This window comes from Gopherus evgoodei, chromosome 1 (genome assembly GCF_007399415.2).
Source record: "Gopherus evgoodei ecotype Sinaloan lineage chromosome 1, rGopEvg1_v1.p, whole genome shotgun sequence".
In the NCBI taxonomy this organism is placed as follows: domain Eukaryota; kingdom Metazoa; phylum Chordata; order Testudines; family Testudinidae; genus Gopherus; species Gopherus evgoodei.
In genome coordinates this window covers 338360140-338386893 of record NC_044322.1, presented here as the reverse complement: position 1 = coordinate 338386893, position 26754 = coordinate 338360140, and the positions used below count along the sequence as shown (strand labels likewise).

The following is a 26754-nucleotide window of genomic DNA, read 5'->3' as shown; positions in this document are numbered from 1 at the left end:
TTTTAACAAAACAAAAAATACAACAAAGCATTTTTTGCCATACCTGGTGTGCCTTCTGAAGTTTTTATCCCCATTCTGCAGCAATATTGAGCAATGCCATAATCAGCAATCTTTGCAATGACTGCTGAATTGGGATATAATGTAAAGAGCAGCACATTATGAGGCTTTAAATCACGATAAATAATCATTGAGGAATGCAGATACCTGTTAACAAAAAAATACTTAGGTGAAAGCATTTAAAATCCGAATCTATCTATTTACACTGACTGCATCAATAATACTACAGTGAGTCATGCTGTTAATTTTAATGATTCTGACATCAAAAGGAAAAAAAGTTTACTAATATGATATCAGATTCCTGGATTATGGTTTTGGAATTATCCCAACATATCAGTTGTTGGCACATGAACAACTTGGTACTATAGTTCAAGACACCTCACTTAGAGTGACACCGCCAATTAAATAAAAAATAAACATAGTTTCACCTACACCTGCCCCTGAGCTTCCCTGCCAGCTTTTGTAATTTTAAAATCGTGTTTCCCTAACCATTATGAAGACATTCACAGATTTTCAGGTTAAAAAGAATGGGACAAATTAAAGTTCCAGAATTCTGGCTTTTTCTCTATTCACGTGAATCCCACTTGTGAATAGAAAAAACAAAAAAAAACACAAGAGAAAAGACAGTGAATAGACTAAATGTAAAAGTATTGTCTGCTTGTGAGTGGTTTTATGGTTCCTGGCCCTATAGGTGAAGTGGCACTTCATGCTTTCTGCCTTTATTCATTAGTTTCCTTAAAAACCAACAAAACAAATAACCTAGACTATATTTTAAAAAAAAAAAGTACAGAATTCTCTCTCTTTTGGGACACATACAATAAAAATGTATGATAGCCTCGCCCTACAGTTGACTGAGATCTTGAAAGGATAAGCTAGTAAACGTCATCAGATGCCCAAATAAGTAATAGTAGCAGATGCCCTTGACAGAATGTTCTTCTTGTAGCCCATGTCAACGAATCCCTTATAGAAAACTGCTATAGAATTGAATAGAAATTATAACCCTTCTATAGAGTTTTTAGAATGAGCTTACATAATTTAATAGAAGTGTATTGAATTGTATACACTGCTTGACAGGACTGTATCCTCTATTCAATTAATCAAATATAAAAAGATAGAACTTCTTTGACTAAGCCAATACACCCCATTGAGAATCAAGGACGGGAAAAGAGAAAGCTTTCCTACTTTCAGACTGTCAATATTTTTCTGTGCCAAAATTAGCATTTCAAGAATATTTACCTTAAGCCATCTGCTACATGTAAAGCTATCCTGTGCTGAAGTGTTTTAGTTAAGCTTGAACTATCTTGCTGAAGCAAACGATCCAGAGAACCCTTAGGGGCTAATTCCATTACCAACATCCGGGGACGGATTGCAGCAGCCAGCAAAGACACTAAGCTAGGGTGATGGAGATGACAAAGCACTGCAAGCTCCTGTAAATTGTAAAAAACAAGTGAAATACTGCATGTATTATACTTATAGTTCTGGGGTGAACTGGGTTTGTTTCAACAATATTAACTACTAAAAGGCAGAAAATTCAGAATTAAGGCAGAGACTGTGCTTAATTATTATTAAACCCTTCACTATTGTAGTTTTACTAGTGCAGCACTATAAAAAGAGGCAACATTTCTTACTTGTCGTAAGAGTCTGAGGGAAGTATGTTTATTAAAAATCTTTACAGCTACTTCTTCTCCACCATATGATGCGCGGTACACAGATCCAAACCCACCGTCACCTTTTCAAAAAGAAATGGAAGGGTATATAAAAAAATAAAAGCACATCTATCTTCTCTCAAATTGACTGGGCCTGACTCTAAAAAGCACAGAGCACCAACAGTTTTAGCTTAAACTAGTGAGAGTAGTGTGCGCTCAGCACATCTAAAAAAATCAAGGCCCTAACATAATCCATAAGTATCGCTTAGCAGAACAGACAAATCAAATAGAAAAAAACCTCAATAAAATGTTTTCAGTATGTTTTATAATTTAGCCCGATAGCTTAATTTACATAAATGTTACACTTTTAATATCCTTGCCACATATTAGGTATATAGGAGGGACTAAAAATTAATATTCACCCAACAGAAATTCAGGCGCCTGGTCAAACTCCAATTCATCATTGTTCAACATGATATTTCTAGGCAAATCAGCCAATATCAGGTCAGGAGCAATCTGGGCTATTGGAATGGTAAAACTTGGTTGATCTGGATTTACTAAGAGATCACCTAAGTAAGAAAAAAAAAATGAGATACAGTTGAAAAGCAGATAAAATAGCATATTCACCACACTACACTGAATGAAGTGTACATCTATCCATCTCTATTTATGTATACAACTAATGCACTTCATATGAACTTTGCATATGTGTACTAACTAGTGACACTGAATATACTTCTCCAGTTTATACACATTTCCTGCATGTGTACAGGATCAGTTCTACAGTTTTCGCCGCCCCAAGCAGCACACCGAATTGCCGCCGCGGATGGCGGGGGCAGTTCCTGTGCCCTTAGGGCAGCAGGCGCGTTTCCGGGATGGCAGCAATTCGGCGGCAGCTTCTATGTTTACTTGAAGCCGCCGCGGACAGCTAAATATAGAAGCTGCTGCCGAATTGCCGCCACTGCGGAAACGCACGTGCTGCCCTAAGGGCACATGGACTGCCCCCGCCATCCACGGCAGCAATTCGATGCGCTGCTGGGGGCAAAATAACAGGGACTGCCGCCCCTTGAAGATTGCCGCCCCAAGCACCAGCTTGGGATGCTGGTGCCTGGAGCCGGCCCTGTATGTGTAAATAATTCCAAACCATGGTTTAGTGGCATACACAGTGGTCAACATTAAAAACTAGCCTTTATCAATGGTTGCCATAAAGCATTAAGCTAACTGAGATACCACATTTTTTCCTCTATACCTAGAATAGGAAACAACTCTAGTAACTATGTGGTACCTGTTGGCTAATATTGCCTTTTTAATTGTGGCCACTGTTCAGGATCCAAACAACAGGACTAATGGCCACTGCAGTACTAACATGAGTCAGAATTAATCACATGAATAAGGGTTGCTGGAACAGATCCTGCGGATGAGTGGTAGGCGAGTGTCTCTTTCAACCCTCCTACTCTGTACACCAGTGCAGGGGCAGCACAATCTGGCCCATACTGTATTGTAATACAATGGCATTAGAACAAAAAAGTTGTGGCTGTTGAACCACATTATGATGACGATATTGTTTATTTTAATCAAGTGTTCTTAAATAATGTGAGGTGTCTAAATGCTATGGCAGTGGGCATCATGTACAGTAACTCTTCACTTAACATTGTCCAGTTACCATTGTTACATTGCTGATCAATTAGAGACCATGCTTGTTGCGCAGTGCTCCCTTCTAATGTTGTTTGGCAGTCATTTGCTTTGTCCTCTGCTTGCAGAAAGAGCAGCCCGTTGGAGATAGCTAGTGGGGGTTTGGAACCAGGGTGGATCGACAACTCTCCTCATAACCTCCCTGCTCCCCTATGTTTTCCCTGTGCAGCAGCCGCCCAGCAGGCTATCAATTGCTGGGCAGTTCAGCTGTTCCTCCCCCCATTGCCCTGTGCTGCTCCTGCCCTCTGCCTTGGAGCTATGCCTGGGAGCCTCCTGCTTGCTGTGTGTGGGGGGGGAGAAGAGAGGTGCTAATGTCAGAATGTCCCCCTTCCCCCCCCACTCCTGCCCCCTATTTCTATTCTACAGGGGGGGAGGACATGACAGGGTCTGGAGAGAGGGAGCTTGCTGGCAGCAGCTGCTGTCTCAACTTGCTGATCTACTTAAAAAAGCAGTGTACTTAGAGCAGGGTCAGCGTACTTAAAAGGGGCAATGCACGTCTCTCTCTCTCACACACATGGTGTGTCTCTCTGTATCTCTGCGCCATGCTGTCTCCCTCACTCCATTTGTGCTGCCTTATGGAGTATGAGGCTACATTAATAACGTGTTAATCCTGGAGGGTTCAGCCGAGTGCTAGTTCATCATTTAGCAGCAAGGCATTCCCTGGGAAATATCCTATCCTCTTCCATCCTCTGACTTCACCACCTCAACCAAATTTCATACTAATCGTTGCTGTGTACAATATTAAACTGTCTGCTTAAAAAACTTATACTCTGTGTGTGTGTGTGTGTCTGTGTGTATGTATGTACATGTCTTTTGTCTGGTGAAAAAAATTTCCCTGGAACCTAACCACCCCTATTTACATTAATTCTTATGGGGAAATTGGATTCGCTTAACATCGTTTTGCTTAAAGTAGCATTTTTCAGGAACACAACTAAAACATTAAGCGAGGAGTTACTGTATAAAAACTTATTTATACGGGTACTCTAATTAGCTTAATTAAAACATTATATACCTTCTTCAGCTTTTTTAAGTAAATCATCAAGTAATATTTTTTGGTGTTCTTTGCCATCCTCAAAGCTACACAAAGCCCATTTCTTCAACAGTGTTTCCCCTTCTCCACATACATCTATATCCAGTAAACCTGGAAACCATTCTTCCACAAGAGAATCAATGTGATCCACAACTTGCCCCAAAAGGACACAACCTGTAAAAAGCCAAAAAAAAAATGTAATTAGAACCACAGTCTCATATCTGCGATTATAAAAACAAACTGCATGTTCTGAAAGGAGCAAGCAAAATGAACAAATGCACCAAGTTTAACTCAAACAGCAGATACAAGAACATATTTAGGAATAATTTAACCTTTTCTGCAAGAAGGAGCTGTAATTTTCAAAAAACTGTCTGGATTGCTATCAAATACTGCTGATTCCACTAGACAGTAAGCTTCAGGAGACCAGTTCAGGTAAATGCCTTGTCTCCAATACATTCTATTAGGACGAAGAGCTCGTTCTAGGAAAAACAAAGTTAGTCAAAGTCAGACCTTTAATATGAACTCTATAAATTGGGCTGAACATTCCAAAAATACAAATCTAAGCATGTACTTGTGGTTTTACATATTTACACAACACAAACAACCAATGCATCTTTGCATGCAACTGTGCATCACCAGAAAAGCTGAACATACTAATCACATTTTTGACCACTCCAACAATACATATACAAGAATACTAAATATTGACTCAGCTCATGGACTAGTTGGTAAATATAGGTAAAGTACAGATCTTGAAGTGCTGGCACACTGGACTCAAATATAAAGTTTCTTAAGCAATAAATAAAATCATTTGGTGTCTTCCATTTTCTCCCTAGTGGAAACGTCTACATTACATATGCACCACAGCCTGATGAGACTGGAATGGCGTGCCCAGGAGAGATCAGTTGCCAGAATAGCAGAGGTGTAGTAAGTCAAATTTGAAGGGCATTACCAAAGATACATTTATGTGAACTGTCTAGCTGCAGCTAATGCTCGTATGTTAAAAAAAAAAAAAATTAAAAAGCCCAGTGAAATGGCTTAATTAAGAAGGCGGGGGGAGTAGGCCCTTTGTATGGACTGAGAGAGTTTTAAAAATAGCTCTGATAAAAATAGAGTCTGCAGAATTTTTTTAGAAGGGGGGAAGAGATGGGCACCAGCAAATGTGTAAGGGCAATGAATTTCATGCCCCAGGAGCCAACACAACAAAACTGGTTGTCAATGGTAGAATTCCTAGAAGGAGATGGGTGTCAGAGTGCAGGTATCTCCCAAGATGAGGCTCAGAGGATGTGTTTTCAATATAGCCAGGTTTTTCCCCATTAAGGGCAGAATTCTGTCATACAGCCATAGCTCTGTATCGGGTGCCATGTGGAGGCCCACTACCCTAGCAGGAAATCCAAGAGGCACCATGTCTAAGCAGGCATAATGTTTTTTAAAGACGAGGGGGGTCTCCAGGGAAGACCAGCAACTGCATTACCCATAGGGTGACCAGACAGCAAGTGTGAAAAATCGGGACGGGGGGTAATAGAAGCCTATATAAGAGAGAAACCCCAAAATTGGGACTGTCCCTATAAAATCGGGACATCTGGTCACCCTAATTACCCCTGGTGTAGCATCTATTCCCGCTGGGTGATGTGGAGAAGGAGGTGACAACGACTCCACTTCCTCCCTGCTTTTTCCTACTCTTTTTGCAGAAAGTAATCCCAACAGTGCTTAAGGGCAAAGATTTCCTCTGTGTCTGTCCTATGTGCGTGTGTGTGTGCACACATGGTGGTGCTGGGGAGAGATGGGCAGAAGAGAGCAAGAGCCTGCTTTCATTCTCCCTTTCTCACTCACACTGAGGGTAGGCACAGTGTTCCTAAGAGTTTTTAAGTTATAAGTAAGGGCCACTATTTTATCTTCTTACACTTGTCAAATGGCCAGAGATGAGCCCAAAACAAAAACATAAAACACAAAATTTCAGGAAAGTGATAGGAATTAGCATTCGTATCTGTAGATTTGAACTCAACTCTGTGGCTAATAGGTGTTCAAGGTAAACACACACATTGATAGGTTTGAAGTTAAATGTCAGTACCTCTTCCTGAGAGCATGTAAGACGACACTTCAAGCAACCTGTTGATCAGTCTGGACCAGAATCCCATGGGAAAGTACGGCATCTCATACAGCCGAACGATGATTTCTGAGTTTTCACAGTGGGGAAGCTCTATCACAGGTCTGTGATCAGACAAACTGAAAAAAACAGGAACATTATTTTTCAGTATTTCATCATTTACTACTTCCAGAATTACTAATTACATAGACTAAAATGAGAATTATTGTACAGCTGATTATTTGTTAGATATATTGATGAATGAATGTCAGAAATGAATGCATCCCCAAATCACGTAAGCAGGGGGCAGATTACTGGGGTCTATCTGTACTAGTGTGTGTGCTATTTTTCATGTTTATGGACATTTTCTGCTCAATTTACACTGCATGCATTCCCAGTGATTTCAGGGAGCTCTCCAAGGATATAAGCATGTGAAAATATTGACGTAAATATAATGCTTATCTTGCACTTATATAACATCACTCATCCAATGACTCTGAGGAGTTTCAGAGGGATTAATCAATTAATCCACACAACACTCCATCCTTTAAGGAAGGTAAGAGTTAGTATCTACATTGCACTGATGTAAAAGCGGAGGCAGGGAGGCCATGTGACCTGTCAGTTCATACAAAAAGAGGGTGTCAACACTGGCATTACTACTCATAACTCCAAATTTCCAGTATTATGGTTAAACCATCAGACGATTCAAAGGCATAATGCCTCTAGGCATCACTGCTTGGGCAGTGCAACTCCTCCCTATTGTGACCCTGACTTAAACCAAACGGTTTATAAATACTAATGTTTATGATTTATATTGAAATGAATATCTGTATATACTGGTGCTGTCTGAATGATTTGATCATTAGTCATACGGGATATTTTGCTATTGAGGTCTCATTGTAAAAGAAATTGTATTCTCACAAAATATTTGGCCTTTTATATGTGCCATTTTTCGTTGTGCTAATAGGATACAACCAGGGCCCTACCAAATTCACAGTCTGTTTTGCTCAATTTCATGGTCATAGGCTTTTAAAAATCAAATTTCATTATTTCAGCTATTTAAATCTGAAATTTCATGTTGTTGTAATATTAGGGGTCCTGACCCAAAAAGGAGTTGGGGTGGGGGTTGCAAGGTTATTGTAGAGGGGATTGTGATACTGTTACCCTTACTTCTGTGCTGCTGCTGACAGCGGAGCTGCCTTCAGAGCTGAGCAGCTGGAGAGCGATGGCTGCTGGCCAGAAGCCCATCTCTGACGGCAGATCTGCTGCAACCAGCAGTGCAGAAGTAAGCATGGCAATTTATGGCCATCCTTACTTCTGTGCTGCTGCTTGCAGAGCTGTGCCCTCACTCAGCAGCCGCCACTCTCTGGGCACCCAGCTCTGAAGGCAGCAGCAAAGAAGTAAGGGAGACATGGTATGGTATTGCCACTCTCTTTTGCGCTACTGCTGGCAGGATGCTGCCTTCAGAGCTGGCCACCTGGCTAACAGCTGCCACTCTGTGGCCAGCTCTGAAGGCAGCACAGAAGTAAGGATGGCAATACCGAGACTCCCCTGCAACTCCCTATTGGGTCAGGACCCCCAATTTCAGAAATGCTGGTGTCCCCCTGTGAAATCTGTATAGTTTTAAGGTAAAAGCACACACACACACACACACACACACACACACACACACACACACACACACACACACACACACACACACACACACACACACACACACACACACACACACACACACACACACACACACACACCAAAAAAAACCCCAAAAACAGATTTCATGGAGGGAGACCAGATTTCACGGTTTGTGATGTGTTTTTCATGCACGTGAATTTGATAGGGCCCTAGATATAACTTTGTTTACTACAAGATCACTTTAACTTTTATGAGAAGAAATGTAGTAGTATACAAATCTAGCATAATAAAATCATAGAAGATTAGGGTTGGAAGGGACATCAGAAGGTCATCTAGTCCAACCCCCTGCTCAAAGCAGGACCAATCCCCAGACAGATTTTTACCCCAGTTCCCTAAATGGCCCCCTCAAGGATTGAACTCACAGCTCTGGGTTTAGCAGGCCAGTTCTCAAATCACTGAGCTATCCCTCCCCCAAAGTCTTGCTCACTGGGGAAATTGCTTTGATATCGAACAGCTAGAAATGCCATTATAGCCTAGAATATCAGAGTTTTTGATCTTAGTATACTTCCATGGCACATTTGTGGTTCTCTCTCTTTTTTACCTGCTTGGAACAAGTAGTTGATCTTCTCCTAATGGCAATGCAATTTGGAACTTTTCCAGAAGCTTAAAGTACTGTGACATGTAGATCTTAGGGAATCTGCTCGTCTTTAAAAGGAATTTTTCCACATCTGAACGCATTATAATTCCTTTGGGGTATTTAGAAAAGCCTTCCACCTTCACTGTCAAAATCTTTTAAAAAAGTAAAATAATTTCAACTCTGCAGTCATAATTGGATTGCATTTTTCTGACAAAAATAGTTTTCTGCAATATATTACCAGTATTTACAAAAATTAATAATCTTATTTATAGTAAAACTCAGCATTTCAGCAATGACAGCCATCTGAGCACAAGCTAACAGTTCTGAACAGTATATCCCATGATACTATTTAGCTACCTCTCCATTCAGTGTAGTGTAGTAGTGTACTTTACTGGCTCCTCGTACCACATATCATATGGGAGATTATTCCACATGTTAATTAGTGAAGAACAAATCTTCAAAGATTGGGAAGTCTGAATAAACATCTAAAAGTTTGGAAGATTTTCCAAACTAACCAAACCAATGGTGGATTCTTTCCAGATAGACCCTCCTATCAGTCCTTTTGCCCCTCACTTGTCTCAATATACAGGTCAGTAAAACCCATCCCCTCTTCTTCCTTTGACAGCAGGGTCCAATTACCCTTCTTCTCCACCATTCCAGGTTACTGTTGTTGCTTTTTGCCAGAACTCCAGCCTTTAACAGTTTGTTGCGGGATTATGCTGCCTCTCACCTGGGATCTCCATTTCCTTTTACACATGTTCTGGGACCTAACTGACTGCGAGCACTATCAGACACCAGAGAGTAAGAGAACTGAGAATGGAGGCACTGGGGTACACTTGAACTCTAGAATGCATATTTAAAAGGCAGCAGGAGGAGTCATGCAGGCCAAATTGGGGAGCTGTGAAAGGGAGTGGGTCATGAAACTGGGAAGAAATAGAGCAAAATGAGGCTAGGTCAGCTACAGTAGTTGGGGATGGAGGAAAGAGCTGAATAAAGGGATACAAAAAAATATAATAATAAGCTAACCTGTGCCATGATTTTACACAGCCATTTAGGGTCCACAAAATACAGATCTGTTAGCTGAAGTGCTGGGTCTTGAAAATGTAGCAGTACGCCTATATAAATAATATTGTAATTAGAATAATATCACACAACACCCATATGAAACAAAAGAAAAGAAGGACGTTGCTTTTAGACAATTCTGGGCTGCCTATTTCCCGCTTTTCTGATTAGGGGCATATTAAATGGTAGGTACCAAACTTAAGAATAACTCAAGGTAACAGTATCAGAGTGCAGTCATGACATGGTCATCTTTTCCATTATTTCCTGGTGCTGTATTTATAGTCATAATCTGACCAACTCCTTTCAAATATCTAATATGCTCAATGTGAATGCTCAGTGTTGATTATTATTTTAGTCTAAGTATCCTCAATTATATAGTCTGCATCGTACTGAGATACTGTGTTAACTATGTTGTATAACTGCTGTCCCAGTCACAGGCTATCCTAGTGATCTTATTTTTCCTTTTGAATCCTCTTCTCTGTTCTACAGGTTTATTACTTTCAAATAAAGCTAAGGGACATAAGTTGTTAGCAGATTAATCCTTCACACATGATCTTTCCCTTAGGTTACAAAATTTTAAGGTAACAAAATGAAATCATAAACAAGAATAACGGCACCTAGAGGATAATAAGGTAATAAGTAATAGCCAACATATAATGTCAAGAACAAATCATTTCAGACCAAACTAATTTCCTTTGACAGGGGAAGCAGCAGAAGTCATATATCTTGATTTTAGTAAGGTTTTTGACAGAGTCCCATATGACACTCTCATAAACAAACTAGGAAATGTGGTCTAGATGAAATTATTATAAGGTGGCTGCATAACTGGTTGAAAATCCATACTCAAAGAATAAGAAACCGTAACCTTCCTTTCTATAACTGTTGGTCTTTGAGATGAGTTGCACATGTCCATTCCACTGCAGGTGTATGTGTACCTCATGCACAGATGTTGCAGACTTTTTTCCCCTTAGCAGTACCTGTTGAGGTGGCTCAAGCACCCCTCTTGCTGGGCACCACCACGTGCTGGTATAAGAGGGTGGAGCAGCCCTTGGCCCTTTGTACCAGATGCACTTCAACAGACAGGAAGGTGGGTGGGTCATGGAATGGACAAGTGCCACACATCATGAAGAAGAACAGTTACGGAAAGGCAGATAACAGGTTTTTCTTCTTCGAGTGCTTGCGCGTGTCAATTCCACTGTAGGTAACTCTCACACAAACAGCTATGTAGGTGGATTGAGTGTCTATCTGAACAGTGATTGTAGAATCACTGTCCAAAACTGGCATCATCTTTGGACTGAGGGGTAGTGATGTAATGAAAAGTGAAGGTGTGGACTGAAGACTGATCACTGCTTTACTTATGTCGATAATTGGTACTCGAGCCAGGAAAGCTGCAGAAGTTGGTTATGCTCTAGTAGAGCGCACCAGCATGCTAACTGGTGAGATCATGTTAGTCAGTTGGTAGCCTAAATGGATGCAGGAAGAGATCCAGGAGGAGATCCTCTGGGAGGAGACTGGATTGCTCTTAACACTGTCGGCAACCGCGACAAAAACCTGTGTAGAATTCCGGAATTATTTAGTATGCTCTAGGTTGAAAGCTAACCCTCTTCTCACATCCAGTGAGTGAAACCTTTCTCGTTGCTTATGGTGATGGGGTTTTGGAAAAAATGTGGACAAACTAGGTTAATGTGAAAATTAGAAACTACTTTTGTAAGGATTTTGGGTGCAGCTGGAGATAAGCCTTAATCCTTATAAAAACTGTATAAGGGGGTTCTGACACCAAAGCTCTCAACTCATCAACCCATTTTGCTAAGTTGATCACTACTAAAAAGGCCACCTGCACATACAGATAATGGAAGGAGCAAGGTGTGAGTGGTTCAAAGAGAGGTCCCATTACAGTTGCTAGGACTAAGTCGAGATAGCAAGGAGGGACAGGGTCCCAAACTCTGGAGTACAATCTGGCCAGGACTTTCAGGAATCGAGCAATAATGGGGTTGGGAAGAGAGGGGCCTGTTATCCATCTGTATACGGAAAGCTGAGATAGCGGCCAAATGCAACCTTCCTAATAGTCAGGTTCTGTTTTAGATCAGAATATAGTCCACAACAACATTCAGGGGTGCTTGCCAAGGAGACATGCCTTTCCCACAAGGCCAACTGGAGAAGTGCTTCCACTTAGCCAGGTGGTCCTAGTTGAGTGTTTTCTACTATTTAAAAGTACATTTTGGACATTCTGTGAGCAGGACCTTTCAAAGGGAATCAGCCATGAGGCATCCACGCTATGAGATAGAGAGCCTGGAGGCTGGAGTGGAGAACATGACCATGGTCTCAGGAAATTATATCTGGATCCAACAGGAGGGATAGAGGAAGCTCTATCAAGCATATCAGTCGGACTGAGTACCAGTATTGACTTACAGCGCCAGCATGTCCCTATAAGAATAAGATGAGCATGGTCCCTTTTTATTTTGGATAGGACTCTGTGGAGCAAAGGAATCGGAGGGAAGGTGTATAGAAGGTAATTCTCCCTGGACAAGAGAAAGGCATCTGTTAGGGAGCCTGGGCTGGGACCTCCCTCCCTCCCTGCAGGAACAGAACTGATGACATTTTCTGTTGGCCCATGTCCCAAAAAGGTCCACTTGGGGAATCCCCCAGAGCTGGAAGATGGATCTGGCTATGTCTGGGCATAATGACCACTTGTGTTGATCAGTCAACCTGTTTTGTTTCCCCAGAAGGTAAGTAGCTTTGAATTGAGGAGGCTAAACAGAAGTCCCAGAGATTAATTGTTTCCTGCCAGAGTTGGTTTGACCGTGCCCCTTCTTGCATGTTTATGTAAAATAGAGTCGCTGAGTTGTATGTCATACTCAGTAGATTTTCCCCACTATGTGTGGAAGGAAGGTTGAGCAGGCTAGATGTACTGTTCTTAACTCCCTGACATTTAGGTGAGCCTCTAGCTCTCAAGATAATCAAAGACCTTGAGTCTTCAGGGACCCAATGTCAGCCCACCAACCTGGAGATGATGTGTCTGTGACTAGGATGAGTATTGGTCATGTGGGAAGGAAGGGAACTCCCATGCAAACTTTTAGAGGTTCTGTTCACAGTCCAGAGATAACAGGACTAGCTCTGGCTTGGAGCATATACTGATGCTAGCCATGTCTGCAGCATCCTGAACTGCAGCCTGGCTTACTACACTACACAGGTACATGCTGCTATGTGACATAACAGGCTGAGGCACTTGCATGCTGTCATGAGTGGGTAAACTTTCATTTCAAGTACAGTACTAGATATCGAATGGTTTCAAATCTGGTCTGTGGCATGAAAATCCTAGCCTCTGTGGAGTCAAGAACTGCTCCAGTGAATTTTTTCTTGGGTGGATCTTGGGAATGGGGAGCAAAGGTATGGTTGTCAAAAAGGTTGTTGACAAAATGCTTTCTTTTTGTCACTGGAGTGTAGATTCCAAGAGATTTGAGTGTTGCCCTGGAAGATGTATGGCTGTGAAGCTTGTCATCAGATTTCTTGGAGAGCAGGGCCTTCGAATGAAAGGTCCTCTGTGTAGGGCCGGCTTTAGGAAGTGCGGGGCCCTGGCAGGGATGACTTTAAAAAGAAAACAAACACACACACACACGGGGCTTGTATTCACCTGGCGCTGCTCTGAGTCTTTGGCGGCACTTCAGCGGTGAGTCCTTCGCTCGCCCCAGTTCTTCAGCGACACTGAAGGACCTGCTGCTGAAGCGTCGCCAAAGACCCAGAGTAAGCTTAGGACCCGCCACTGAAGTACCGTTGAAGACCCGGAGAGAGTGAAGGACCGGCCGCTGAAGACCCAAAGCGCCGCCTGGTGAGTAAAAATTAAAAACGTGCCTCTAGCCAGCGAAGGGATTCTCACTGGGCGCGGGGCCCTCTTCAGTGCGGGGCCCGATTCGGGGGAATTGGTGGAATAGGTCTAAAGCCGGCCCTGCCTCTGTGGTCTGTTGGACTTCAGCATGTATTCTGGATGACTGTAACCATGAACACAGTGATCGCTGATGCCATGGTTTGAGCGCCCGAATTTGCACTATCCAGACTGTCCCGGAGGACAGTCCACACTCCTCCACAACTACTGAGAACTTTTGCTTGCAATCATCTGGTAATTAGTCTTTGAATTTAGCAACATTCTCCCAGACTGTATAACTGTATTAACTCAGGAGTGCCTGTTGGTTTGCGACTTTGAGCGGCAGGCCCACTGAGGAATAAAGTTTGTGACCAAACAATTCTAGGGGTTTTTTTTGTTGTTTTTTTTATATAAAGTCCTTGCTTATAGGTGTGGAGGCTTGTTGTCCCTAGCTTTCTCATTTTGCTTTGGGAGACAGAGAAGACGATTTCTGCCAAAGAGTCTTGACAGGCTCCATGGTTGCCTTGTTGATTGGCAGAGCAACCTTTGCCAAGCTGGCAGACACCAGGATGTCTCCCAACTTGTGACAACTCTAACATACTTCTTCTGGCTGGATGTCAAGGATCAAGGCCACTATTTTCAGGAGGTCTTGATGGGTCCTGTGTTCTTCCTGAGGAGGCGAATCTTCCACTGAAACAACAGCATCACCTTGGTGATGAAGAGGAGTCTGCAATCTGAACCTGAAGTGGAGGCCACTCTCCCCATGTAATGCTTCAGCCAGGAGTCAAAGTGCTGCTTCCATAAGCAAGCCCTTAAGCCTTGCTGCTCTATCCTTTTGTGAACAGGGTTTGAAGCTCTTGCAGATGTGACAATGGTCACTAATGTGGGCCTCACCCAAGCACTTCAGGCAGGTCAGATGAGGATCACTGATCAGCATGGAGTTTGAACACATCCCACAGGACTTGAACCCTGAGGAGTAAGGCATTGTTCTGGTACTGAGCCTAGTACCGAAAAGAAAGGAACAATCTCCAAGGACACAAAACACAGAAACCTAGCGCTAACTAACTTGAAAAACTAACAATAATTAACTTCAACTATTTACAATGAGGGAAGCACCTGAGTAAACAATTCTGAGATTGCTTCAACAACTATCACTGGCCATAAGAAAGAACTGAGATGGGTTAAGGGCAGCTCCGCCTTTTAATTTCAGCACTCAGTGACACAAAGGGACAGGGGGGTTCTTGAGCCACCCCAATGTCTACTGATGGGGAAAAAAGTCTCTGACATCTGTGTACAAGGCATGTACACACCTACAGTGAAACTGACATATGCAATCACTTGAAGAAGAATTATCAATGATTTGCTGTCAAACTGGAAGGTGGTATTTAGTGGGGTCCCACAAAGATCAGTCCTGGGTCCAGTACTATTCAACATTTAAATTAATTACTTGGATAATGGAGGGAGGAGTATGCTTATAAAATTTGTGATGACACCGAGCTGGGAAGGGAGTGTTGCTTGCACTTTGCAAGACTGGATTAGAATTAGAAATGACTTTCACAAATTGGAGAATTGATCTGAAATCAACAACATGAAATTCAATAATGATACTGAAAGTGCAAAGTACTACATGGAGGAAGGAAAAATCATTTCCACAACTACAAAATGGGGAATAAGTGACTAAGCAGTAGTATTGCAGAAATGGATCTTATAGTGGATCACAAACAGAATACCAGCCAAAGATGTGATGCAGTTGCAAAAAAAAAAAAAAAAAAAGGCTAATATTTTGGGGTGTATTAAAAGGACTGTCATATGTAAGATATGGGAAGTATTTATTCTGCTCTACTTGGCACTAGTGAGTCCTCAGCTGGAGTACTGTGTTCAGGTTTAAGTACTGTGCCAGCCTTTAAGAAAAATGTGGATAAACTGCAGAGAGTCCAGAGGACAACAACAAAAATGACAAGATTTAGACATCTGACCTATAAGGAATAGTTAAAATAACTGGATATGTTTAGTCCTGAGAAAAGAAACTGAGGGGGGCCTGATCACAGTTTTCTAATATGTTTAGGGCTCCTGTTTATCAGAGTTTAATAATTTAATTTTTGAAGGTTTATTTTTTTAGCAATTTTTGAGTTTTAGGTAATTGTTCAGAAATGGGAAGGTGGTTTCAGGTCTTTCTCTTTGCATATACTGTAATGACTAATGTGTATTACACATATTGCTCATTACAGTATTAATACAATTATATCCTCAATACTTTTTGTAATGTGCACTAGAGAACTTCTAGTGTGCAATAGCAGGGTCTACTTAGACCAATTAATGTGCAATATGTTAGCGCGCTTTACAAGTCACATCCCGGTACTCCATGTTACTGTTCCATGCACACAAGTCCTTAGATACAAATAACTATTTCTAGTGTTTTCCTGGTGTTAAACACCAATTTCATGTTTTTTTGTATTGGGGGTTTTTTATCTGTGCTTATTGGTTAAAACCTAAAATCACAATTAAATATGTTAAGGGCTGTTATAAAGAGGACAGTGATCAATTGTTCCCTGTGCCCACTGAAGGTAGGAGAAGTAATGGGCTTAATCTTCAGCAAGAGAAGTTTAGATTAAGTATTAGGAAAACTCTTCTAACTATAAAGATAATTCAGTACTGGAACAGGTTATCAAGGGAGGTTGTGGAATCCCAATCAGTGGAAATTTTTAAGAACAGATCAGACAAACATCTCTTGGGGATATAAATATACTTGGCTCTGCCTCAGTGCAGGGAGAAGGGATTGACTAGATAACCTCCTAAGGTCCCTTTCAGCCCCACATTTCCCATGATTCTATTATTTCAGTCAACCAAGTTCTGGCAACCTGCTGAAGGCCTGGTGCACATTGCTGGCACCATACTCTCTTCATTGGGGTAAAGTTTAGTACCTGATTCATTCAGAAAGTGAACTGCATGCGGAAGTTCATTTTCATCCAGCTGTAACTGATTTTCTTGCACCAGTAATAATAATCGCTTATGGTCAATCACAGGAAATTCAGTTGGAACATTTTCACGCTCAAATAAAATTATCTTCTCAAGTTCCAGATAGCTGTCTGGGATTAGCTGTCCTACTACTGGCTGGTCTCTGATCTGTGCAATTATGAATAATAATCTTAAAACACATTTTATTTAGTTTTTTTTTAAATTTCAGACAGATGCATGCAAGATGTAAATTAAGCAGAGAATAAAGGTAACCAAATGTCTATAGAACAAAAAGAGTTATCTGATGACTAACCACAGCTTTTAACAGATTCACAGAAATAAAAAAAAATTTCAAGATACACTATGAACATTTTAAAAATTAATTTTTCATAAAGTACTTCCAAAATTCACTAATATACAAAATAAATAATTATAATTATATACCAGGCATCTGAAAAGATTTTGTTTTTCAAATCTTTCTTACCACAATAATGAGAGTTCAGTTAAATGTTGAAAAGATCTGAGTCAGGAATCCTGTATGTAAGTGAAGCACGCATACCAATGACTAAGGCTACGAATTTTTCACAGAAGTCACAGATTCCATGACCTCCATGACTTCCGCAGCCGCTGATGCTGGCTCAGGGGCTGCTTGAGCTGGGCAGCCCCATGGCCAGCAGCAACGGTTTGGGGGTGTGGGAGGGGGCTAGGGGCAGTGGGTTGGGGAGGGGGGCGCTTACCTTAGGGGGAGGGGGGCTCCCCAGCTCCCATGGCCCTGCAGTTCCTAGATGTCAAAGGGGCCGGGGCATGAGGGGGCTCCGCACCACACGCTGGTCACGCTTGCGGGCCCCACCCCTGCAGCTCCCATTGGCTGCGGTTCCAGGCCAATGGGAGCTGCGGCAGCTGGCCCTTGCGGTGAGAGCAACACACCTAGTCCCCTGACCTCTCTGCCACCTGGGAGCTGCAGGGACACGGAGCCAGGTAGGGAGCTCCTGCCAGCCCTTCCCCCCAAGAACCAGCAGGGTTATCAGCCACGCTACACAGCCCAACCCAGCAGCAGTGAGGGTACCGGGCTTCGCTGCCCGCCCCCACACCAGCAGGGTCCCCCAGAACGCCCCTCCCCCAGAGCACCCGCAGCACCCCGCCCAAGTTTTAGTCATGGATATTTTTTGTAAAAGTCATGGACAGGTCATGGGGTGTGAATTTTTTTTTTTTTTAACAGACTGTGACTTTTACTAAAAATACCAATGACTAAAACATAGCCTTACCAATGACATACTCTCAGCAGTTTAGAATCCTAATGCTGTTCTACATATCATTGGGGCAAAAACCTGGCCCCACTTAAGTCCATGGAAATTTTGCTATTGGCTTCAGTGGGGCCAGGATATCATCCCTGGTGTTTACCTGGAACTAACCTAAACTGAAGCAACTATGATTTTTTAGATGTCTATAAACAGCCTTTCAGATTCTTATATATGAAAATGTTCACATAAGATTTGTTCCAGCTCTTTTTATTTTGGCCTTCTAGTTCTCCATGATCCCTTATTGGAATCAACATTAATATTTTATTGTACCAAATATCTTTTGACATTATTCAGTGGTAACAAATGCTTTTCTACCTTGAGGCTAGAGGAAAAATAGTGAGTATTACTTTAGCTTCACAAACTACTTAATTAGTTAACAATCTTTCTCTGAAGACTCCCCCTCAAGTTCTTAAAATGCTTAACAATCTGGTGTTGGATTTTATATGTGACAAGAAATATTATTACGCCCTTAAGTACGCTTGGAAGACTGACAGCCTTGGGCTACCTATTTTAAAAACTTAAATAACTTTACCTTTATCTTCCTACCTGTTTCCTCATGATTTTCCTTTCACAGAAGCAATATAAAATATATAATTCCTCCTTTCTCCTTATAGCTGCCTTATTTTTTTTTATTATCAATGAAGTCTAAACACAATGCTAAATTACACTTTAGAGGCTGTTAGGACTGTAAGGGTAGGAGGACCACCTCTAAGAATTCTGCCTTCCTAAGGCAAAATATCTCCAGAATGCTGTGGAAAATATGGCGAGATATGGGACCGCACACCTTTAAAAGGTGTATCCTCCATTCTCCCCAGTGCTGCTCTGTTGGTAGTTTACTGAAGTACAGGAAGTGGGTCTATTCTGTTCCACACAGACATACCCATTCTGGAACAATAAGCAATGGCCTGCTCCCATCCTGTGCACTGCGGAACATACCTAACCAAATTATGGATGTTACTATGCAGGTACACTGTGGCAAAGGAGAAAAAAGGGGGTTTCCAACTTTTCCCCAGCATTTGGTGCACCAGCACAAAACTAGACATAAATATGTTACTTGGGCTGATAGATCATTAGGGCAGGCACTGTGGGTGAAATCCTGCCTACAATGAAGTCAATGGGAGTTTCCAATGACTTCAATGGGGCAGGATTTCTCCTTGTGTCTTTAAAGTATCATGTTCACTGATGGCATTATATAAACAATGGAGAAATAGACCCAGAAATACAAGCTAGACCCTGTCTTCTCATTAGATTCTCTATCTTCATGTCTCTGTATGAAGAACCTTCTACACCCACTTCTAGGTGTAAAATCCTGGGCTTAATTTTCCACTACACCCGACCACAGCTTGGGCATAATGGAGAGAAAGGTTAACAGGGAGCCAGTTGCAACTCTCTCTCCTCCATGAGTACACCCTTCTCCTGGCCTCTGATCTACACATTGCTTCTCCACTCCTCTTGTCTCAACTCCCAACACATCTGGCCCCGACCTGACACACTCAAGCATGTTGTCGCACAAGACATGGTGAAGCAGCTGGTGCAGAAAGCAACAGAGCTACCTCCACTAGTTTTACACCAGTGGAGATTCTCCTTATATAAGGGTAATTCTCTAAGGGGTTTCTGCAGCTGATATACATTTGCTTTTCCCTTCATAATACATTTTTTAAACTGTGCAAATTGAAGTTAGTGGATGGGAGAATCTGGTCCCCTTATCTTCAGTATGACCTATTCTGAACTGCTACTTCAAAATAACTCACCTCAGCTTTATGAACTTTCCACTATCATCATTATCCTGGATTAACCTCTAGGACACAAAAGCATAGTCCTACAGCAAATCACAGTATCATAAGTTTAAGAATTTAGAAATGGCTGACTGCCAGTATCACACAAACATTCGGCAGTATGTTGCCGTTCAACAAGAGTGAGTAGCTGTTGATCAGATCAATCAAACAATCCATAAGAAAAATGTTCATCTATTTCAATTTAAATGTTTTATTTCTGATATCTTATATATTAACAAAAACTATACGTATGTAACCCCTTTGGGGTTTAAAGAGCATGGTCCCTTTAAATCTTTTCCCAGGGGTGAGGGGGAGAGTAAGAAAAAAGGAGGGAAACTCCAGAGAGTGGGACTGGAGCTCCAGGGAGGCAGTCTTCAGGCCCTGGAGAAGGAAGCAGGGAGAACCTGCGTGAAGCCTGAGGTGGACAGGCCCGATCAGGGACAGCCCAGGACAGGAGCCAGGAGGAGCCCTGTGCCAGTGAGGAATCGCCCGAAAAGGACAGGCCGGAACTGGACCCAGTATCATGGCTGCCCAGAGCTGCGTGGGGCTGTGAGTACTGGGGCTTGTAACTCTGCACTGGGAACAAGGAGGGAGGTTGCTAGATAGTTAAGTGGGGAGGTGGTCGCTCTGTGTGGCTTTGCAGAGAGCGGCAGAAGAGGGCACCGGAGGGGTTTGCTGGGTAAAGTTCACTGGTGCCGAAGATGACCACGAGCACCCAAGACTCACCACTAAACTGGAACTTTGCTCAGGACTCCTGAACTCTGTGTGCGACACATTACTCAGTGCCTGCTCCTCCAGATTGTGCTACCACTGGGCCCGTGGGGCCTGGGTTTGAATGCAACCCTGTTCTACTGCTCCCCCTATACTTCCCCTTGTTGTTTTTCTCCTCTCATCCATTGTACTTTTCCTGTGGGTGGGTGTATTCACTCTGGGGGGTTTGGAACAGGTGCCCCTGGGATGGAAGGGATTTCTCCTGCTGCATTCCTGCGTGCGCTTTCTCTTGGCCAGAGCTGCCTGCAGAGCAGATTCCATCTTGGCCATGAGGGCGCTAAAGTTACACTTAGATGATATTTGTGCTAAAGTTTTGAAAAAAAAAGTAATGAAGGCAAATCTGTTGATATTTTTTGGATAGTGATTTGCCTTCTTTATTCTGTTATGTCTAAGGTATTATAGTAAGTTTTAGTAACTTGATTTCAAGCATAAAAAAAAAGTGTTACAACATTCTGTTTCCTCAACAACTTTAAATATAAAGAACAGCATATGGTTTACCTTGAAATTCAGACTCTCCTTTATTATGGTTTTCCGAATTTTCATCATAGCATCAGATTCTTCTGTGGCATTTACAAAATGATAATCTTGGATTGCTGGGAAACCCCTCTTATTCAACAGCTCTTTGGTAATTTTACTCAGACAGGCCTTACGTTGCTTCTCACTAGAGGCATCTAAATGAGTGCCAACAAGAATCACGGGGGATGAGGAAGCTCGAGCCTGTTAATAAGATCCACACAGTTTGTTATCTCAGTGTTGAATCATGATTTTCTCTTTATGTTTACACAATTCAATCATAACACATGAAACTCTAGGAACACGAAAAGGCAACCATGTTTGTCACTGCTGCCTCTTTGTCATAATTTATATTTCTCTATTTTCTTCTCAAAAGTGAAGGCAGAGTAATATTAGGAATTTTAAAAACTGATTTGTTTTAATTCACATCCTGCCAGAATTTATGAAAAAAAACCTGAGTTTTTAAAATATGTAATACAAGGAAATATTTTAGGTCTGCTGATGGAGTAATCAGTAGAACTAAATCTGAAAGTCTATGCGTTTGAAGCTGCATGTCCATTTTATAGTTTTGATTGGGTAAGGCATTAACAGTGTTACAGTTCTGTTACAAGGATGGGTTTGATCCCGAACACAAACACACCTTTATCTTGGGGAAGCTAGGATCTAGAATCCAAACTTTGCAGCTTGGTTCCACCTCTAGTAATATACTCTAGCAAACATATTTTTAGAAAATACAATCTTTCAGCAAACAAATTGGTGCACTTATGAACTAGAGGTACTGAAAGTGGGAAAGGAGTACATGCGAGTTATGGCCTTTTCTAAAAATTCACTATGGCTTTATACCTTGGGACAGGGAAACAAGATGTGAACACTGTGTGATGAGTGAAGGAAAACAGCAGGTAACAGTTATGAGAAAAGAGTGAAAAAACCTAGTATCTTTGTACTGATCTACCTCTGGTACAGTTAGATTGAAAAGAGTGAGGGTGTAATACTCAACTTGATAGTTAAGGATATGATAAGATCACGCAGGTCATGGATTCTGTGACTTTAATGGACCTCTGTCACTACTTTGGCTTCAGCCTCGCCACAGTAGCTGTTCGCAGCAGGGGCTAAAGCTGTTCCCCACCATGGCAGCTGTGTGTTAACCAGTGTAACCCTACTGACTTCACTGGCGTTTATAGCAGTGAGAAAAGTGAACCAGGGCCAATGTTCAGAACTCTCTCTATACTATTTAACAGTTCCCCTTACACTGTTTTGTTTGTCTACGCAAAACAACATCATAACTTGCCAACTTCTCATTACGCATACCCTACTGCACAAATCTGAACTGAAAACTGCACTTCTTCATAAGTCTGCAAAAAATTATGAAGACATTTTCATAATCAATAATACACATTCCAGAAACTTCCCAATCTTAATGTTTGCACCAGCTCAGCAGCCCATACAAAAAGTTTCAAGTGAATTCTCTTTGATACTTTAATCGAGTCACTTGGAATCTAAAAATCTATATTATAAAAACACTGCTATTACCTTGATATTAAACAGCCATGGCTTCATAGCATCCACTTCTGCTGGTCCTTTGCTGAGATCATAAACAGCAAGATACAAGGCTCTCTGAGTCATAAAATGTGGATGAGTGCTGTAGAACTCCTCTTGTCCTAATGGATAAAGAAATCAAATATTTCATACTACTTTCCTCACTTCACTCCTTCAGGCGAAAGAAACAGCAAAACCTCATTTCTCCTCTGTCCACTAATCTGCAAACCTAACTAGTTCTCACAAAAATCCTGACAGTCTCATTTCACTTCTCTGCAACACTTTCCATTGACTTTAATGGGCTTTGGATCAGACTTATGATGAACTAGGATCTAGCAACTTCAGAGGCTGCTTCTTCCTCCACACACTTCCTAAATAGCTAAGCTGTACAGGAACAATGCATCTAGAGAGACCCGGGTTTAGACAGCTGACACCAGAGGTAGAACATTCGTAGCTGTTTGACATTGGCTGTGGAACTTAAATAGGCAAGATCAGACTGAGCCCAAGCATGACTGCGTTCAGATCTAAATGAGACACAGATCTTTTGATAAAGACTCTTCCTGGGACATTGACCTCTTTTAGGGGAAAAAATCCCTAAAACTACAAACGTATTGAAACCTGGAAGGAGAGGGTGGACTATAAGTGAAAGAACGAATGAAAACCAAGAACACATACAGGGATGAAATCCTGGCTCCCCTGAAGTCAATGGCAAAACTCCCACTGAGTTTCAATGGAATCAGGTTTTCACCACAGTTTATCTACTCACTCATACTCTTCCATAATTGTATTTGGTTCTAACATACAAATGTGATAGGCATATTGGAAATACTTAAAGACTGATAAATTAGGGTGGTTAGTGTGCACTTTGCCTGTGTGTGTGTGTGTGTGTGTGTGTATATATATATATACACATGTGTGTATATATATATATATATATTCCTTTCAGTGTACCCAAACTGAATTCTGATGAAGTACACCAGGGGAGCCCTTACACAACTGTTATGGTCTGTAACCTTAACTATAATTTAATTTAAATTTTGCCTCAGTGCAGGGGAATGGATTAGATGATCTCTTCATGTCCCTTTCAGTCCTACATTTTTATGATTCTACAGCAAATTGCAGTACTCAGCTATTCTGTAGTCACATTACCATAATTAATACTAAACCACTATTATCAAAATAAGTGATCAGAGTACATTTAATCATGAGGTATCCTTGGGTCTTTTGTTTTATGTATTTGTTTAATTAATCACTAATTTGCAAAATTCAGTAACTCACAATGAGTTCCTTGATCCTGAGTATGAATTAGCAAGATTCTGCTGGATGTGGTTTGAGATTTTACAGACTGTTTCTACGAACAAGCATTGCATACATGAGTTAATCAGGGCAATCAATTAATGTTTTCGAACAGAATACCTGCAAAATCCCAGACATTTAATATCATATCTTTCTTCACTTTGCCTTTCACTGGAACTGACCAGTCCTTTACATCTATGCCTATTGTAGGATTCTGCGTCCCCAAATCTGATCGCTTGCATTTCATTAGTTGTTGTAACAGTGTAGTTTTACCACTGCCAGTATTTCCCACAATCATGAGTTTCATTCTATTATAAGGGACAGCCTTCTTTAGCCGCTGCTGAAGAAACCTGGCATGAAAAATAGTTAATAAGAAGTGTATAATAAAGACACATACCAAAAGAAGTCTCGAACTGGCAAACCAAGATCATTCCAACCCCTTTTCAAAATTATTAACATAAATTATTTAATATTGCATTTAATCTTTTGGACAATGTGTGTGTTCATTTTGTATTTTTTAAAAATGTTTAACACAGACTAAATATCTTGTCTGTTTGGAACAACTACTGCAAAACTTTCTATGAGTGACATATTGTAACATATTAAAAATGTACTAAGCAACCATTAAATACCTTTGTTTGCATAAGAGTCATATGCTTTTCTGGAGGTATCATCAACTCAAAGTGATACTATTACATTTTCATATGACTATGAACCCCATTTTTTTTGAGGAACAAAGGTTTACCAGAGTCATAACTAAGTCAAAGATCATGTGGGAAATCAGTTGATACCTTTAAAGGGGCATATTGTTACCACACCATCCACTGTGTATTCCACAAAGCCATGAAAAACAGACAACAACAATAGGATAACAAACCTTATAATGTCTCTGGCTTTGCATCCAACATGTTTGAAATCTAAATTAAGATGAAGCCCATCCAAAGGAAGATCCCAGATTTTGGACAACTTTCCCATTTCATCTGGAAAGGATCTCAAGCCAGAATTATAACTTACATCCAGAGATGTCAAGTTTTCAAGGAAGCCAATCTGAGGAGGAATCTGGATAGAGAAAAGTTAATAAACATTTGAACATTTATTAAAAGTGAGTGTTTATTTGTCTATATATGAGGATGAGTATCTTAAGCAAATATTTAAATAAGATCAAACACAATTCCAATTCTTTCCTTCCAGTTATTATCATCATCTAAACTATACATGCCTAATATCTTAATTGGACAAGAAAGTAACTCTTAACGAACTAATTTTTTATCCCTTTTACAAAGAAGATGACAAATACTGTTCTTACCACACATTAAAGACAGAAAGAGCTTGAAGAAAGATAGTCATATTCTTTTCAAAGGCAATACACAGTTCTAATTACATGCTATTTTACTATTAGTGTCTTCATTCATAAAAAGTAGCGCAAGAAGGACCAAATTTAATTTAGGGTTGATCTGAAAACCAAGTGATCATTCTAAAGACCATATATAAATAGGAAAAGTGGTTTGATGTTTTTAAGTATCTAAAAATTCATACTTTACCTCCTTTAACTTGTTATGGGACAGATGTAGCTTTTCTAGCCTAGACCATGCATATGCTTTTTCATTCAAGTCCAAAACGTCTATCTGATTGTAGTTAAACAAGAGCTCCCTTAAGTTTAAGGATTTCCAGTGCATAGGTCCAGGCAGGTTTATGATTTTATTGTTGCTTAAATCTACTGATCGCAAACTAAGAAAATAAGAGGAAAAATCAGCAGAGAAAATAAATAAAATGGAGACTAGCTATAACTATGATAATCTGTTATAAACAAACAAAAGGGGAAGATATTAGAATAAGAATTTCTGTTGGAAATTTAGATAGGAAAATAGAAAATTATTGATGATATTAGGCCAACCTCAACAATGTTCTTAAGGGAAGTAAGGTTAGAAAGCAACAGTAATTATCTGAGACAATATTGCAAATAGGATGTGGATATATTGGGGTGAAAAAGGAAAAGAAAAGAAAACCAGAGAACTATGACTGATTCAATAAAGCATACTGTTAATGTATTTATTTACACATGGAATTATATATTCTGGAAATGAACACTCATAATGTAATGAATATACTTATTTCAGTGACTGAACCAAAAGTGGCACTTTCAAATACATGCATGCGCAGTTACATCAATATGGGATAATATAATTGTTTTTACTTATACAGTATCATGAGTGTGCATGGTACCATCCAGATGAATAAAAGACCAAATCTAAATTATGCTGTTAGTCACACCTGGGTAAATATGGAGTAACTCAAAATAAAATCAATAGTTATTACAGTTTTTTACCCATATATCAGAGCAGAATTTGGCCAATGGTGCCAGGTTCTAGTGACTTCACAGTAATGGCATCTTTACAAAAATAAACACGCTTATAGCATTCATTTCAATATAATATCAGAAGAATGTACTTATTTTAATGTGTTTTATGAGATTCAAATAAAAAAGCACTAAGTGTTTCCCTAAACGTTCTTGTGTGTATATACTGAAGACTACATGTTGAAGAAACACATGAATTGCAGAATATCAGGGTTGGAAGGGACCCTCAGGAGGTCAGCTAGTCCAACCCCCTGCTCAAAGCAGGACCAATCCCCAGACAGATTTTGCCCCAGATCCATAAATGGCCCCCTCAAGGCTTGAACTCACAACCCTGGGTTTAGCAGGTCAATACTCAAACCACTGAGCTATCTCCATTATGCACATTTTTTTTCTATGTGCAATCTATGGAACAAATGCAGGTGTGTTTATTTCAAAGTGAAGTATGAACTGTGAAAAATTCCTGGACCTCTTATCGGACTCGTCTGGGCTGGGAGACACAAAGCTTGAGAGCTGCATCTCCTTCAATACGTAAATTAAGTTTTAGGGC

At 40.8% G+C, this 26754-nt stretch overlaps 1 protein-coding gene across 2 annotated transcripts in view; it reads right to left on the bottom strand.

Moving 5' to 3' along the window:
- LRRK2 (leucine rich repeat kinase 2) overlaps positions 1-26754 on the bottom strand; it is a 111058-nt gene that overhangs the window by 17968 nt on the left and 66336 nt on the right. For both annotated transcript variants that reach the window (XM_030536163.1, XM_030537008.1), the window contains exons 27-41: positions 25393-25579; positions 24729-24910; positions 23972-24201; positions 22550-22677; positions 21005-21223; positions 16626-16827; positions 9810-9898; positions 8748-8935; positions 6497-6651; positions 4758-4904; positions 4408-4599; positions 2126-2272; positions 1686-1786; positions 1294-1484; positions 44-204 (exon numbers count right to left, since the gene is read on the bottom strand). In XM_030536163.1, coding sequence (XP_030392023.1) covers positions 44-204; positions 1294-1484; positions 1686-1786; positions 2126-2272; positions 4408-4599; positions 4758-4904; positions 6497-6651; positions 8748-8935; positions 9810-9898; positions 16626-16827; positions 21005-21223; positions 22550-22677; positions 23972-24201; positions 24729-24910; positions 25393-25579 — 2519 coding nt within the window. The remainder of the gene's footprint in view (positions 1-43; positions 205-1293; positions 1485-1685; positions 1787-2125; positions 2273-4407; positions 4600-4757; positions 4905-6496; positions 6652-8747; positions 8936-9809; positions 9899-16625; positions 16828-21004; positions 21224-22549; positions 22678-23971; positions 24202-24728; positions 24911-25392; positions 25580-26754) is intronic.